This window comes from Mus caroli, unplaced genomic scaffold (genome assembly GCF_978045245.1).
Source record: "Mus caroli unplaced genomic scaffold, Mus_caroli_1 scaffold_16, whole genome shotgun sequence".
Lineage (NCBI taxonomy): Eukaryota > Metazoa > Chordata > Mammalia > Rodentia > Muridae > Mus > Mus caroli.
In genome coordinates this window covers 64,860,202-64,876,728 of record NW_028227271.1, presented here as the reverse complement: position 1 = coordinate 64,876,728, position 16,527 = coordinate 64,860,202, and the positions used below count along the sequence as shown (strand labels likewise).

The 16,527-nt window shown below is 40.7% G+C and overlaps 1 protein-coding gene across 50 annotated transcripts in view; it reads left to right on the top strand.

Moving 5' to 3' along the window:
- The window catches only part of Rims2 (regulating synaptic membrane exocytosis 2), a 522,550-nt gene that overhangs the window by 487,790 nt on the left and 18,233 nt on the right, over positions 1-16,527 (top strand). Inside the window, exon 1 of one of the 50 annotated variants that reach the window (XM_021184269.3) lies at positions 12,210-12,594. The exons of the other annotated variants lie outside the window; for them this stretch is intronic. Within the exon in view, the coding sequence (XP_021039928.1) occupies positions 12,453-12,594 (142 nt within the window). The 5' untranslated portion in view covers positions 12,210-12,452. Of the gene's footprint in view, positions 1-12,209; positions 12,595-16,527 lie in introns of those variants that run through there. 50 annotated transcript variants of the gene reach the window in all.

The following is a 16,527-nucleotide window of genomic DNA, read 5'->3' as shown; positions in this document are numbered from 1 at the left end:
CATCCTGAAGTGAGAGTGGGAAGTGTGAGAGGGTGGGGTGGGGGAACCCAGCACCAATTGCACTGGCTGCTAGGATACACTGTAGACACTGAAAGTGTGACTGATAGAAGAGGTGCAATCCACTGGCAGGGGAGAAGATAAGAGATCAGAGGCCACTGGAAGGATGAGGTCTTTAGACCACAGCAAGGTAATGTCTTTGGAATCTAGTGCTTGGCTCTATAAAAGGCTGTTTTGCAGGCTAGTGAGACCCGGACCTGAAACTCTTTCAGAGGTAACAGCAAGGTGGTCATTTTGGGTCTCATAAAGAACAGTTTTATTTTTAACTTCTTACATTTCCCTTGGTTTTTTTCTTTTCTGAGTCATTTTGTACCTGTATAATTTGTGCTTTTTATGAAAACCAAAGTAATTTACTTACAGATGTTCCCCTTTAGTTCTCTTTTCCAGTTGAATACTGTGCTTTTCCAAGTTGTGTATTAGAATGTCCTCCAATCCGTAGAATTAGGCTCTTGATATGAGAAATATAGCAATTATCACCACCAAAGCAAGAGTTCCTCTCCTCCCCTCCCCTCCCCTCCCCTCCCCTCCCCTCCCCTCCTCCTCCTCCTCCTCCTCCTCCTCCTCCTTCTTCCTCTCTTTCTCTCTCTCTCTCAATACCTCTGGGCTATGCAAACTATGTTCCAGATACATGGTTAAATTTGCATGTGTTTGTATTATCTGTTTTCTTAGACTTTTTATACTTAGCAGTGTGTCTTAGTTAGGGTTTCATTGCTGTGAGGAGACACCATGACAAAAGCAACTCTTACAAAGGACAGCATTTACTTGAGGCTGGCTTACAGTTTCAGAGGTTCCATCCATTATCTTCATGTCAGGAAACACTGCAAGGAAGCAGGCATAGAGCACTAGAAGAACTGAGAGTTCTGCATCTTGATCTGAAGGCAGAGGAGACAGAGACTAGCTCCTCTTCAGGATGCAAGGGAGAGACTCTCTTCCACAATGGGATTAAAGGTGTGTACCACCTTGCCTGGGCCTAAGCCTCAAGACCCAAATCTAAAGCATGTGTCATCTCACATCAAGATCAGTATCAAAACCCTGTGTCTTCCAGCCTCCAGATCTGGGTCACAGGTGTGCCCTCCATTTCTGGATTGTCAAGTTGACAACTGGGAATAGCCATCACACAGTTCAAATCACAGTGATTAAATGCAGTAAACTTAACAGCAATTGACACTATCCTCTACTTTATCCACTTGCACTGATGGGTAAATAGTTCTTTAGTATTATTTAATAGTGAATGAATGAGAGATCCATACATTCTACTAACCAATCAGTTGTCTGTTAAATTCTTTTAATGGAGACCCTTGGGTGGGAATATATACATTGGTGCTTCATGTGTATTTTTGTAAAATGTTCAATATGCAGATATGTAAGAAAATCTTAAATTCACAGTTGAACCATCTAGTTATCACTTAAGTCATTGCTCATGGATGTGTCTGTCATCTTTTGTTTTCTTTATGCTTCAAAACCTGTAAAATATTGTTGATGAGTGTCTTAGTTAGGGTTTCTATTCCTGCACAAACATCATGACCAAGAATCAAGTTGGGGAGGAAAGGGTTTATTCAGCTTACACTTTCACACTGCTGTTCATCACCAAGGAAGTCAGGACTGGAACTCAAGCAGGTCAGGAAGCAGGAGCTGATGCAGAGGCCATGGAGGCATGTTCTTTACTGGCTTGCTTCCCCTGACTTGCTCAGCCTGCTCTCTTATAAAACCCAAGACTACCAGCCCAGAGATGGTCCCACCCACAAGAGGCCTTCCCCCCTTGATCACTAATTGAGAAAATGCCCCATAGCTGGATCTCATGGAGGCATTTCCTCAACTGAAGCTCCTTTTTCTGTGATAACTCCAGCTTGTGTCAAGTTGACACAAAACTAGCCAGCACAATGAGTTTCAAGGTGTACATATGGACTGCAAAGATAGCTCACTTGGCAAAACACTTGTTATAAAGCATGAGGACTTGAGCTTGAATCTTCAAAACCCACATTTAGAAAAAAGTCTTCTCTGGCAATATATACCTGTAACCCTAGGGCTGGAATGGAGACAGATGGATCTCAGGGGGTCCCTGACAAGCCAGACAGCCTACCCAAAATGGCAAGTTCCAGGTTCAGTAGTAGACACACTTTCCAAAACTATGTTGAAGAGTTGAGGAACTCATCCCATCACCAACCTCTGATTTCCTACATGGGCTAGCACTCAGGCACATATACCTGCCACACACACACACACACACACACACACACACACACGAAGAAAAGGAAAAGAAGAATAAACATATAGAAAGTAACTTTATAAAATAAATTATGAATTAAATATAATATCAAAACCCTTGGAATTAGGCAATGAGAAATGCCTTGGTTATATGTTGTTGTTGATCCTTCTTTAGGATAATTTTCACAGTTGTATGTATGTATGGTAGTCTCTTATTCTTGTGGGATTGGTTTTACAGTATACCCCCATACCTCAGTCTACAAATGGTCAAGTCTTTATATAAAACAGTGTAGTATTTGCATATATATGCTCCAGGCTGACCTAGAACTTATTACTTAACTAAGAATTGCCTCCATCTCCCAACTGCTAGAATTACAGACGTATCACCCCACCTAGCTATGAATTGTTTTTGATGGTTCTTTTTTAGTATCTGTCCATTGTCAGCTTTCTGAGGAAAAGGACCCATTCTAACTGATCATCGCTTTACTCCTAGGCTTAAGAAAGAACTTAGGGATTAAAACTTTATTATTATTGTAAGAATGTTTGCTGAACAGCTAGAAGGAGCATAGATTACCTCTGCCCGTGACTGTTCCCTGGAATAGTCCTCATCTCCTCAGACTTAAAGTTACCCAGTTTACTATGAAGATAAAAAGAAAGCAGATGATTTGGAGACACTTTAACTTAAATTCAAGAATTATTTAATCTATGTTAGTCTTCCCTATCATGGAATTTCAAATTATCAAGACATCGGCTTGCTCACACCCTTCATACACAGTGCCTTCAATGGAGTCAGCTCTTGGAAGTCACTTAGCTTGGATCCTAAGCTAGTCACTTGGCACACCATTTTTTTTTCTGTTTATCAAATACACTAAGTAGAATAGAACACCTTCAGGAAGGAATTCACTTATATCCAATATAGGTGATATTCGATCTGGATGTCATGTTTATTGGCTTTGTTTTTCCAATATTGATATTTAAAATCCATAATTTTAAAAATATTTTTGAAGAGCCCTCGTTTTTGGTTTTTAACAGCCTTAATGTTAAAATTTTCCCATCTCGCTGGGCATGGTGGCACACACCTTTAATCCCAGCACTCAGGAGTCAGAGGCAGGCGGATTTCTGAGTTCGAGGCCACCCTGGTCTACAAAGTTAGGGATTAAACTAACTTTGAGTTAGTCCTGAGTTCCAGGACAGCCAGGATTATACAGAGAAACCCTGTCTCGAAAAACAAAAACAAAACAAAAAAAAATTCCCATCTCCATATATAGTGAACATGATTAAGTTATCTACAAGTAAAATTAAACGTCTACGAAAGACTGAATTTTTTTTATGTCAGTCAGGTATGAAGCAGTGTAAACAACTTTAAGCAAGTTATGTCTGAGCAGTGTGTGATCTAGCTGAACAGAGTAGTCATCCAGACTCTTTATTGCCAAGTACATAGGGATGAGCACGTGAAACTTAGCCAATAAAGAAAACGAAGAAAGTAGAATCAGAACTTGATTGTGATTGAGGGAATCCTGTGTTCTGTGGATACTTAATTTATTGTAGTCACACTGCAGTGTAAGGAGTAATGAACAATGAATAGTTCCTGGGAACAAGTCTCAGCACACACCTGAGAGGCGCTGCATGAGTTTATTTCATTGATGTCTGAACGCAGACATTTAGATCTTGTTGTCTGCTTGTACGGAATGATTATACCCACAGAACCTTGGCGTGCTGTTATCTCATGAGAAGTTGCTAGACGATACTCCTTCAGAGTCGCCAGGGGAGGGGAGTCATAGCAGGAAAAGAAATTTCTCTTTTCCCTGAAATGTTTGAGGATGTTCTTGTGATATTCCTGTGTAGATGTTGTATGAATTTATTACAGTGTCATTATGATGCTATGAGTGTGTGCCTCGTGTGTGTGTGTGTGTGTGTGTGTGTGTGTGTGTGTGTGTGTGTGTGTTCGTTCATCTATAGTTCCTGGAACTTATTGTTCCACAGGCTAGGCCACTGAAAAGTAGAATTTTCTCTCTTCAAGGCAGGACACAGAAAGTCTAATCTCCTTCTTGGCCTTGAACTTCATCAATAAGAAAATGTGTGAATTTTATCTTGGTTATTTGGAGCTTTTGGGCTAATATCCACTTATCAGTGAGTGCATATCATGTGTGTTCTTTTGTGATTGGGTTACCTCACTCAAGATGATATTTTCTAGCTCTATCCATTTGCCTAAGAATTTCATGAATTCATCATTTTTAATAGCTGAGTAGTACTCCATTGTGTAAATGTACCACATTTTCTGTAACCATTCCTCTGTTGAAGGTCATCTGGGTTCTTTCCAGCTCCTGGTTATTATAAATAAGGCTGCTATGAACATAGTAGAGCATGTGTCATTATTACAGGATACAATTCACAGACCACATGAAGCTCAAGAAGAAGGAAGACTAAAATATGGGTGCTTCCGGTCCTTCTTAGGAAAAGAAAATACTCCCAGGAGCAAATATGGAGATAAAGAGTAGAGCAGAGACTGAAGGAAAGGCCACCCAGAGACTGTACTACCTGGGGATTCATCCCATATACAGGTATCAAACCCAGACACTATTGTGGATGCCAAGAAGTGCATGCTGGATGAGCCTGATATGGCTGTCTGAGAGGTCCTGCCAGAGCCGGATGCAGAGATGGATGCTCACAGCCAACCATTGGTCTGAGCACAGGGTCCCCAATAGAGGAGTTAGAGAAAGGACTGAAGGAATGGAAGGGGATTGAAACCCCACAGGAAGAACAGCAATATCAACCAACCAGTCCCCCCAGAGCTCCCAGGGACTAAGCCATCAACAAAGGAGTACACATGGCTCCAGCTGCATATGTTGCAGAGGTCCTTGGTCCTATGAAGGCTCGACAGATGCCCCAGGATAGAGAACTGAGGGTGGGGAGGTGGGAGTGGGTGGGTAGATGGAGGAATGCCCTCATAGAAGCAGTGGGAGAGAAGATGGAATAGGAGGTTTCCAGGAGTGGAGGTAGGGAGAATGGGAAAGGGGATAACATTTGAAAAAAAAGAAAGAAAACTTGTGAGCTACTTTTTCTGATAGTAGATAAGACCCTCATTTCAGACAGGATCTGCCCTGTTCTCAAAGGGAACACTGAAGAATCTGAATAAGCAGGCAGTGCTGCTGCCCCACCCAGTCTACTTAGCATTAGCTAATATTCTTTACCCAATCACAGCTTGACTTAGCTGTCCCCACTTAACTAATGCCTCTGCTATTAAGTTTCATAGAAGCCATAAGAGGCAATTTAGAGAGATTCTAGGTAGCTGAACTTGTAGCTAAGGGTGGCAGGCTAAGAGAGTATATATATATATATATATATGCTGCAATTTCCTTCTATATTGTTTCCCGTTATTCTCTGCCAACAGCCTTTGTAATAAACCAGTATACCTGAGTTCTGTGAGCTGCAGAAGGGGGGGAGGGTTGTGGAAACTCTGAGCTATAGCCAGTCAGAAGCACAGGTAAAACAATCTGCCATTTAAAGTGTAGGGGACTGTAACATTTGTAGGCACTGAGACTCTGTCTGGGGGATATAGGACTCCAGATGATGTCAGGGAAGGACAGTGCTGGTGTCCACTACTGCAGGGCTCATTGCTGTCTTCCTGCTAGGGAGAAATTTGCATGCATTTTGCAATCATGGATGTAATTTGTATTTGAACAGAATAGGAGGACCAGTTTACATCTTAGCCCATTTCTCTTTATCTGCAAAAATCTCAAAGCCTAAGCATTGGGTGGACTATGCAGCCGAGTACTGGATTCAACTGCTGTGTCTGCTATTTATGATACTGTGACTCAAGCTGTATAGACTCACTACTGCTGGCTTCACTTCTTAGTCATCTGTGCCTTGGTTTCCTCATCTGTATATTGAGCTGTTGATAGTATTTCTCTCATAGTGCAGGCTGCGTACTAATGTAGTGATTTTATGTGTTTGCATGTAGATTTGGGAGGGTAAAGGTTTATCGTTAAGTGCTATGTAAATGTTAGCCACTAACTTACTAGTGTGGAAACTGCAGAAGGGTAGTGATTTCTGTCAATCTCCATTTGTCAACTACTGTATCCTCAGTGATGGCAGCATGCCTGGCATGTGGTATGCACTCAACAAATAGTTACTGGATGAATATTTTTTCAATCTTGTCATCTGTGAAGTAAAAACACTGAGAGTAACTGCCTCATGGTGTTTCTTTTATGTTAGGTAATATAGCTGAAGAACATAAATTTGGCTGTCACCATCATAATTATCACAATGCTCAAAGGGACATAACCAAGATTGGTGTATCCAAATATTTGTTCCTCCTCTTAACTGCCAGGCATCTCATGACATATGATTTTTGATCTTTAAGGATTTTTCCCCATTCATGCCACCAACCAAATCTTATCACCATGTTTTAGCTTAATCAGTAATTTTTCTTACTTCCTCGGGCAGGTTCTCATAGGAGATAAAGTCAGATATCATTATAAATCTCACTGCATAAATAACGAAACTGTTGGCCTCTTCATCTCTCTTGGTTTTTGCCCCTCTTATCATATTTGAATACATTTTTACCTCTTTAACTTTCATAAGTTTTGGATTGGCCAGCTGCTAAGGTATAACATCTGTTCTTCACTTTCAAAATCTGCCAAGAAAAAACTAAAAATTCCTTTGAAATGTGAAATTTCCAAGGTTTACACCTAATTTCTACCATGGTGGCATTATGCTAAGAATGAGAAAAAAGATTGCTTATTTCAGATCTTATATTTAGGTCGTATGGATGTACAAGATTTGGTGTGTCTTATAAGGAAAGCAAAAACACGTTTTTTATTAGATATTTTCTTTATTTACATTTCAAATGTTATCCCCCTTCCCGGTTTCCCCTCCAAAAACCCCCTTTCTTCCCCTCTTCACCCCTCCCCCCCCTCACCAACCCACCCACTTCTGCCTCCTGGCTCTGGCATTCCCCTATACTAGGACATAGAACCTTCACAGGACCAAGGGTCTCTCCTCTCATTGATGACCAACTAGACCATCCTCTGCTACATATGCAGCTAGAGCCATGAGTCCCACCATGTGTTTTCTTTGGTTGGTGGTTTAGTCCCAGAGAGCTCTAGGGGAACTGTTTAGTTCACATTGTTCCTCCTATAGGGCTACAAACCCCTTCAGCTCCTTGGGTCCTTTTTTAGCTCCTTCATTGGGGACCCCACACTCTGTCCAATGGATGGCTATGAGCATCCACTTCTGTATTTGTCAGGCACTGGCAGAGCCTCTCAGGAGACAGCTATAGCAGTCTCCTGTCAGCAAGCTCTTGTTGGCATCCACAATAGTATCTGGTATTGGTAGTTGTTTATGGGATGGATCCCCAGGTGGGGTAGTCTCTGAATGGTCATTCCTTCAGTCTCTGCTCCACACTTTGTCTCTGTAATTCCTTCCATGAGTATTTTGTTCCCCGTTCTAAGAAGGATCAAAGTATCCACACTTTGGTCTTCCTTCTTCTTGAGTTTCATGTGTTTTGCAAATTGTATCTTGGGTATTGGACCCTCTAGGCTAATATCCACTTATGTGTATATCTTGTGTGTTCTTTTGTGATTTGGTTACGTCGTTCAGGATGATGCCCTCCAGATCCATCCATTTGCATAAGAATTTCATAAATTCATTGTTTTTAATAGCTGAGTAGTACTCCAATGTGTAAATGTACCACATTTTCTGTATCCATTCCTCTGTTGAGGGACATCTGGGTTCTTTCCAGCTTCTGGCTATTATAAATAAGGCTGCTATGAACATAGTGGAGCATGTGTCCTTATCACATGCTGGAACATCTTCTAGGTATATGTCCAGGAGAGGTATTGCTGGATCCTCTGGTAGTACTATGTCCAATTTTCTGAGCAACTGCCAAACTAATTTCCAGAGTGGTAACATAACTATGTAGATAAAATAAGCAGTCTAACTTTTATTTTTTTATTTTTATTTTTTTATTTGTTTGTTTGTTTGTTGAGACAGGGTTTCTCTGTGTAGCTCTAGCTGTCCTGGAACTCACTGTATAGACCAAACTGGCCACGAACTCAGAAATCCACCTGCCTCTTCCTCCCAAGTACTGGATTAAAGGCATGTGCCACCACTGCCCAGCAAGCAGTCTGACTTTAAGGTTGGGTTATCAGCATTCTTTCCAATAAAGAAATTTACAGTATAATTATAATTGTAGCTTTACATGAGCACATGAACCATCTGTGGCATGGTGTGTGTGGCATGGTGTGTGGCATGGCGTGGACTAACCTAGAGTCAGTCTGTGTGGCTAACAGACCTGCACTGCCAAAGTAAGGATGTATTCAACATTGTTGCATTTCTTTCAGCATACCTGCCAAGACGATACTGTCAGGATCAATGAAATAATTGATGTATTATAGTGATGTGTTTTTATAAACTATCTGTAAAATATTGATTTGTATTCATCAAGCGGCATACTATTATATGCAAGATATATATCTGTTTATCTTTCCTTCAGAAAGATGATTTTCTTATTTTCTGGTAGAATTTTTGAGGATTTTTTAGAAGGCAATTAATTACACCTGTGATTCTTAATCTCTAATGTTTGGAAGAATTAGAGAATTAAAAATGAAGTGGGATCCTGGGTTATAATATTCTAGACATATACTTCCTTCTGTGTATGTGGCTCAACATATGAGAACTAAATTCAAAAATATGTACACTGTGTAGCTTCACATAGTTGACTACATATGCATCTACTAACAGTGTAGCTACACATAGTAGACTGCATATTGCATGTTCTAACAATGTAGCTACACATGCTAGACTACATGTGCATGTATTATTTATACTACTCATGTCTGGACAACTTCCAGGTTTTACTAGTAGTTCTTTATATAGTTCTACATCAATTGAGGTGACAGCAGACATGTCTGAATAGAATAAGGAATAATGCTTTGACTTGTTAAAAATGTATCAACAATCCATATATGTTGGCATACTACTATTTCCAGCACACAGGAGACTGGGCAGCATGGTTGTAAATTTGAGGCCAGTCTGGCCTATATAGTGAGTCCCATATCAAAAATGAAAGTGCAAATGGTACTAAATATATATCTTTATGTGAAACTAGAAATATTTTGAAAACAATTGAACATAGGACTAATAAAATGGAATTGAAGTTTCCTCAATAATCACAGATTATTCTCTGCATTGCCAGGTGAAAGTAGAATCATTTGGTCATCATTGTGGTCCATCTCTATATGTGTCAATTCTCTTTGCCTTAAATTAGTCTCCCACCATGTAAAGTATTTTCCTGAGTCTTCTGTGCTCCTCTCTGCCAGAATTCCATCATCCATCTGCATCACTTACTATCTCAGTACCTGAAAGCCTTCCAGGGAGGCCTTGCTTTTCATTGTCCAGAGAGAAGTAACGCTCAGATGGAAATGGCTGCATCCAGACTCTAACAAACTATCCAAGCAATGACAAGGCACAGCAACAGGGCCCCGGGGTCTTCCCATGCAGTCTCTACCAGGAACTTGGGATGTGCCTTTCTGACAGTTTTCATCCACCAACATGTCCCAGGTGCTTTGATCAAAAGTTTCACATCCCATTTATTTCTTTGAGAACTCTCTGCTCAGCCCTCTCCCTGCTTACATTCCTCCTGCCAGGAAACTACAAGTGCCCTGTCAGGGCTTCCCAAGAGTTTCTAAGCAGGAAACATTCACTTAAGAGAATCTAAATCATAGACTTCCCACTTTGTTCAAATATATTTGGATTCATATAGCAAAGATTTTTATTAGCCAGGCCCCATCCAGGCAAAATCCTGATAAAGATATCAGATGAGTGCTTTTAGCTCCCATCCTTTCTGAGCTAGTGCAAGCACCTGCTGCACTCTTAAATCTAAATTTCCTCATATATAAGGTAGATATTTTATTTCATTTATGTTTTCCAAACTGTTTTAAAGGCAAAAAATATTATTTTGCACTGTAACTCAATGTACAATATATACATACATACATGCATACATACTTAGGAGACAGAACTGTAGGAGATGCATACAATATTCAAGTTGAACTCTGATTTGTTTTTTCATTTTTTAAAATGCTGATAAAGAGCTGAGATGACTTGGCAGTTAAGTTGTCTGCTTTTCTGACTTCCTGAGTTTGATTCCCAGCACTCACATTAGGTGGCTCACAACCACCTGCAACTAAAGTTCCAGGGAGAATCTCACATCTCTGGCTCCTGTCTCTGAAAGTACCAACACTCTCACACACACACACACACACACACACCATAAAAATTATAAAATAAGTAAATTGTTGATCAAATGCTAGTCAGTTGTTTTCAGAACTCATGGCTGACATTTCAAAAACATCAGATGACTTTAAATAAATCTTTTCTGTTTCTGTAAGTCTGTGATATTTTTCTTTATTCCTATAATGAAATTGTTATTTAATAGCAAGAAGCTTCTATTCTGTCAATAACAGTGAGATATTTGTAGATTTTTTTGGTTTTGATAGTGGGAAAGTTCCGGACTGGAGCTGTGTGAATGTTAATGAGAAAGGATGAGTCTCTCTGAAAAACAAGAAACTTGATCTACGTAGCAATACCATACCTTTTGTGACAATGGTCGGGTTTTGTGTGGAAAGCTTTGGAAGTTTTAGAAAGATGTGAGAGAATTGTTCTCTGTATGCGTTTCTCATACTTTCTAAACTGTCCCATGCAGTACTTAGCACACACTGTATGATCCATCCCTTCTCTCTTGCTCCAGGCTTGGCTTCTCAGCTATTCCATGATCAGTGTCAGACATCACCTTCAGGGCCTTCTTTCACAGGGAGACCTCTGACCCTTTCTAAGTTGTCTCGAATCTGTGCCCCTTGCCTCTATCTGCATTAGTTTTCTTCTAACAGTGTGTTATCTAGTGTTTTCTAACAGCGTGCTATCTAGTGTTATACTGCTGCCCCTAACTTCTCCCCTCTGGCAATGGGAGACACACACACACACACACACACGCACACACACACAGTCAGTCAGGACTTTTATCTGATCAGACCACTGTTGTCTTATAAGCATCTAAAGACGCCTGGTATTCATTAGGATCTTAGTTAAAGATCTGAACTTGAATATTTGAATCTCCCAGTATTTCAAATGAACACACATACGTGTGTGTGTGTGTGTGTGTGTGTGTGTGTGTGTGTGTGTGTGTGTTAACTTAGGACACTCCCGAGACTCCTAGTAAAATGATATTAAATTTGCTTTGTGTTCAGAGACAGATTTCTAACTTGCATAATCGGTGTGATAACTTTGCTTATCGGCTGTTGTTTTTAATATGTCTGTGTTACTTCCAAAATTATGTTAGGATGTAACCTTTTACTGTAATGTTATACTTGATAGGGTTAATCTTAGCAACAACGAGCAGGTGATTGCTTTATATAAAGAAAGAAGGAATTAATTTCCTGCCAGGTATGCTAACTTTATGGACCACATTGTGTATTTTCCCTTGCTGGTGCTTCAGTTGTCTCTTTTTAAAGAGATCTTCTGTTGACTGTTTACCATTACTTTAAAACAAAGTTCAAAAGAAAGGGTTAATGTAAGCTTTCATAAGACCTGGTCAAATCTGGTTATAACTTGAAGACTGTATCTCTTACCTACACCTGAGGAGTGTGAACAGCTGAAGAGAAACTACTAAGGGAAAGTTTTACTAGCAGTTTGCCCACATATTACCACTCTGAGAGGCCTAACTCATTCCACCCAATTAGTCACATTCTCAGGCTCTGTACATGCCAGTGAGAGGGGGGAGGGGGAGAGAGCAGCAGCAGCTACAAGCTAGACCCCAGGCCAGAACCTGAGTTGCGCCTTGGCACCAGAACTACGGTGCCGCCCCCTCCAGCCTCTGATTGGCGGCGAGCTCAGCATCAGCAGCATCTCCCAGCGAGGGAGGGCACCCGGGCTAGCAGCTCCAGCCTCCGGGATCCTCTTCTCCCCTGGGTGACACTTCGGACTTCCACCAAGAACAGCCGCTTCTCTTGACAGCTTTCCTCCTGACCCCTCCCCAGCAAAGCCAAGGTGCCAGCCACAGCCGGGGAGGCAGGGACGGGAACCCTAGGGTTCCGCAGAACCAGCCCGTCCCGGACCGCAGCGGTTTCCGCTAACCAGCCGCCAAAACGCCTCGTATCTTGTACCGCGGGAAAAGCGGGTCCTCCACCAAGATGGGCCGGCAGGGCCTAGGGGGCACGGGTGCTGCAGGGCGCTCCATGCAGCGCTCCCAGAGCCGGAGCAGCCTCTCTGCCTCCTTTGAGGCTCTAGCTGGCTATTTTCCTTGTATGAACTCCCTGGAAGAAGATGAAGGAGGTGAGGACCCTGTTCGTTCCCACCCTTCTTGGGCTGTGTGTCTGTTATAGATCACTTGGGTTCCGTGGTGGTGGGAGGGTTGGCCTCAAGTGAGAACTCCAAATAGCCTCTGCTGCTCGACCTGTGCCTGGGAAACCCCTAGAGTACCTGCCGAGAATCACTGTGGTTGTTCACAGAGCTCCACAGGCTCTCCTGGGAAATAGTTGTTCTAGTGAGTTTGAATTATGGAGCACTTAGGAGCTGAATGAGCATGTAGACTGGGTGGGAGTCAAGCCGAGCCTCCTATGTGTCCCCCTCCCGTTTGCTTTTGTTTACATCCTAAGTCTGCAGTCTTGGTGTCAGCATATAGTCTGAAGGACAGAAATGCTGGGAAGCTGAGGAGGACCGCTGCAGTAAAACTTTATGTGTCCCAGCCTGTGACAGCCAAGATCTGGATGCGGAGTTTAGGGAGGCTGTGTGCTGGACAGGTGCAAGGGGGACACTAAAGGCGCATTTGCACTGTTACTCGGAGTTTGTTCTCCAGCTGCGGAGTGCGATTCTGGTTGTCTGTGCTGTTCAATGGTGCCTGTGTAACTACTGGCTCTGTTAAACTTTTCACTGAGAGATTTGCAGGCCTTCATACATTTTTTAATAACAGATCCTGCTTTTCCTTGATGAAAAACTCTCATAAGATTTTGCAGCCAACACTGAAAATTTGTCAATTAATGAAAATAATGTAGAAATAGTTTCTTTGCAAACTGTGTCCTTCCTTAGGCCTATACCCAGAGGAGTTTAGTTATCTTGTTAACACTATTGTATACAATTAAGATTGCTTTTCTTTTATTCTGTGACAATGATTTCTCACTAGAAATTTGCCCTAACCCTAGTTTATTAGAAATTAATTACCTGCTTTAAGAACAGGTGAAAATAAAAACTTTACATATTTGCTCTGGAGGAGGGACAAAGTAGCCACAGGACAATTGATAGGTTCAGTCTTCAGACTGAATCATTGTAGCTACCCCAAGTTTCTTCTGGCTCATTGTTGCAATATTAATTTCATATAAATAAGACTCATAAATAGAGATATAACAATAAGATAACTCACTATTTAGACATAACTTTTGATTTTCATATTTTGTTTTTCTGTTTTATACATTTACTTTTGCCAATTGTTTTTAGACAATTTTAACCACAGTTAAAAGTGGTCAAAGTTAGTAACTGGACAGCCATAACTGTAGCTGGGTTTAGAATTCCTTACTCACAGGCACTGCTGAGGTCCTACAGTGTTTAGCCTTGAGGACCCATAGCTTTTAGTAGCCCTGTTTCACAAATGAAGATACTGAGGCATAAAGACATTCAAAAACTTGCTCAGCCAGCTGTCACTGTAGTCAGCACTCTAGAGTCTGGAGTCACAAACACTGCCGTCTACTCAGGATTTACTCTACTAACCTAGTAAGTATGGAAGCTACAATTCAAAGTTAGGTGCGCCTGGAAATACATGTAGTTAAATAAAACATAGACTGTTGCAGGTTTATTTCTAAGCATATTTAGTACCAAGTCCTCAAACTTGAGTTTACTTCATATAAGCTATCATCATTCATAAGTTATTGTTAGAATTTAAGGGTTTACAAAATACCACCCTAAAAGCATTTTTGAGATAGTAAGAAAAGCTTCAACAAAATGTGAAGGCTTTTCAAAATTGAAAGTACACTCACGTATCTGTGTCTCATACTGACAAATCTAAAAAGGACGTTTCTACATATACATATGAGTAACTGGAACAGATTTCTATGTCATAATATTGCTTCTTGAGTTGCTAATACAAAATGTTCCACAAGGAAGGTAGCATTTTTAAATGCAGCCTATATGCCTCTACCTTGTAACAAGGAAGCTCTCCACAGATGAATTCTTCCCTGGCCTGTCATCAACTTACAGCCAAGAGAAATGGGCCTAAGCTTCCCTCTTTGGTTTCCTGGCTCTTCTTTTACCCTATCAGCATCTCCCACAGGTGTGTGAGGCTCAGAACCCCTGTCCAGAGCAGGGCTTCTCTGCAATGTCTGTTCTTTTAAGCCTCCCGTGCAGACCACATGAAGTTGGTGTAGGCAACATGCTTGCAAGCATTGTTATAGTCATAGCTGTGAAACCTGTTCTCCCTCACAAGAAAGGGAAATCATTATTCAATGGAAGTGGTAGTCTGCTAATCCCTCATTGACCAAATTATCTGCTAGCTGTCACAGCTAGCATTTTCCTTCCTAGTTAGGATTAAAGAAGGGCCCCTGAGAGAGTGTGTAAATGCTGACTGGGTATCAGTAACACGAGTTTCTAACCATCTCATACAAGAACATCCTGCACATATATGAAAACTGTTTGTCCAGACTCCTCCCCTAGTAAAGAATAGAGTTAAGATCTAAACCCATAATGTGGGCCAGAGTTTATACTGCTGTGTGAAGTGTTTTAAGTGGTATTTCATAACAGTTGTATTATAGCTCCTTGTAGGAATCTATGGTCCTGAAAACCAAGCACAATAATAATAGTTGCCGTTAATTGTGCAGCCTCTATGTACTCCTTTCTTTTATTTCATAGAAATTCTTCAAGGGGATTATTTTTGTTGTTTTACTCTAGTGAAAATATAGAAGTTAAACACATTGCTTACAGGTAACAAAACTCAGTGTTACTGACTCGAGTCTGTGTTGAAGGGATGTTTCTGTAAACAACGTAAGTTAATTCACTATATAGTCTTGTCTTTGTCTTATCTTTTCTGCATACTTTGTGAGTTTGTTTTTTCCATCATTTCCCTGTATATAGTCAAGAAAGATGTTCTCCATATCTACGGAGTTATTTTAAATAAAAGTGATAGCAACACTACTTTTCCTGTTATTTAACAATTTATAAATTGCATTCACTTATTTAGCATTGATCCATATTTGAACACGTTATATTTTCAATGTGTAATATATTTGGTTCTAACACTGACTCTTCCTGATACAGACCATTAGTATATACAGGATATTTGCATATTTCAGGCATTTACAAGAATATAGAGACTATTTTAAGACAATGTTTCCATTTGTAATTATAGAAGCAACTCTTCAACTTTCCACCCATTGGTTCCAAGAAAAAAAAATGTTGTGTGGCAAAGTTGCTAGTGGTTGAGGGTCTCCCAAAGGCCATCTACATGTCCCATGTGGTGGTAAGCTCATGGTCCTTGTTTAGTTATGCATAAACTATGTGAAAAAGTTTACTTCCCCAATAGTTTACACCCAGCCACATCTGATTGAAATATAATTTGGCAACCATACACAAGAGATCCTGTCAACACAAAGTAACTAAGTAAATTAGCATTTAATTCCTTCTACATGCCAGCCAGTTGAAAACTAAATTATAAGAAAGTCTTTAAGAGGCTGGAGTGATGACTCAGTGGTTAAGAGCACTGATTGCTCTTCCAGAGGTCATGAGTTCAATTCCCAGCAACCACATGGTAGCTCACAACGATCTGTAATAGGATCAGATGCCCTCTTCTGGTATGTCTGAAGACAGCTACAGTGTACTCAAATACATAAAATCTTAAAATAAACAAACAAAAAATCAGCAAAGAAATGAAAGTAGCTTAAAAACTCTAAAAATCTGAGGGAAAATGATCTGCATATGATAGTGAGTGAGGCTGTGAAGGATTGTTGATGTAAAAGGATCCATTTAGATAGTCATAATGGTGCAAGCCTGAAGTCTCCAATACTGGGAAGTCAGAGGCAAGGTGTTTACACATTTGAGGCCACCATGAGCCATAATAGAACCCATCTCAGCAACAAAAGACTAATATAAACACACACATACATCTTTAAAAGACCACTCATTTAGTAGGATGATGTTAATCTTGGTGTGGAGTTACTGGTACACTTAGGTCTTAGAAACCATGCTTTCTTGATTAACAGATAGGCCTTCACCTTGCCTCAGTTG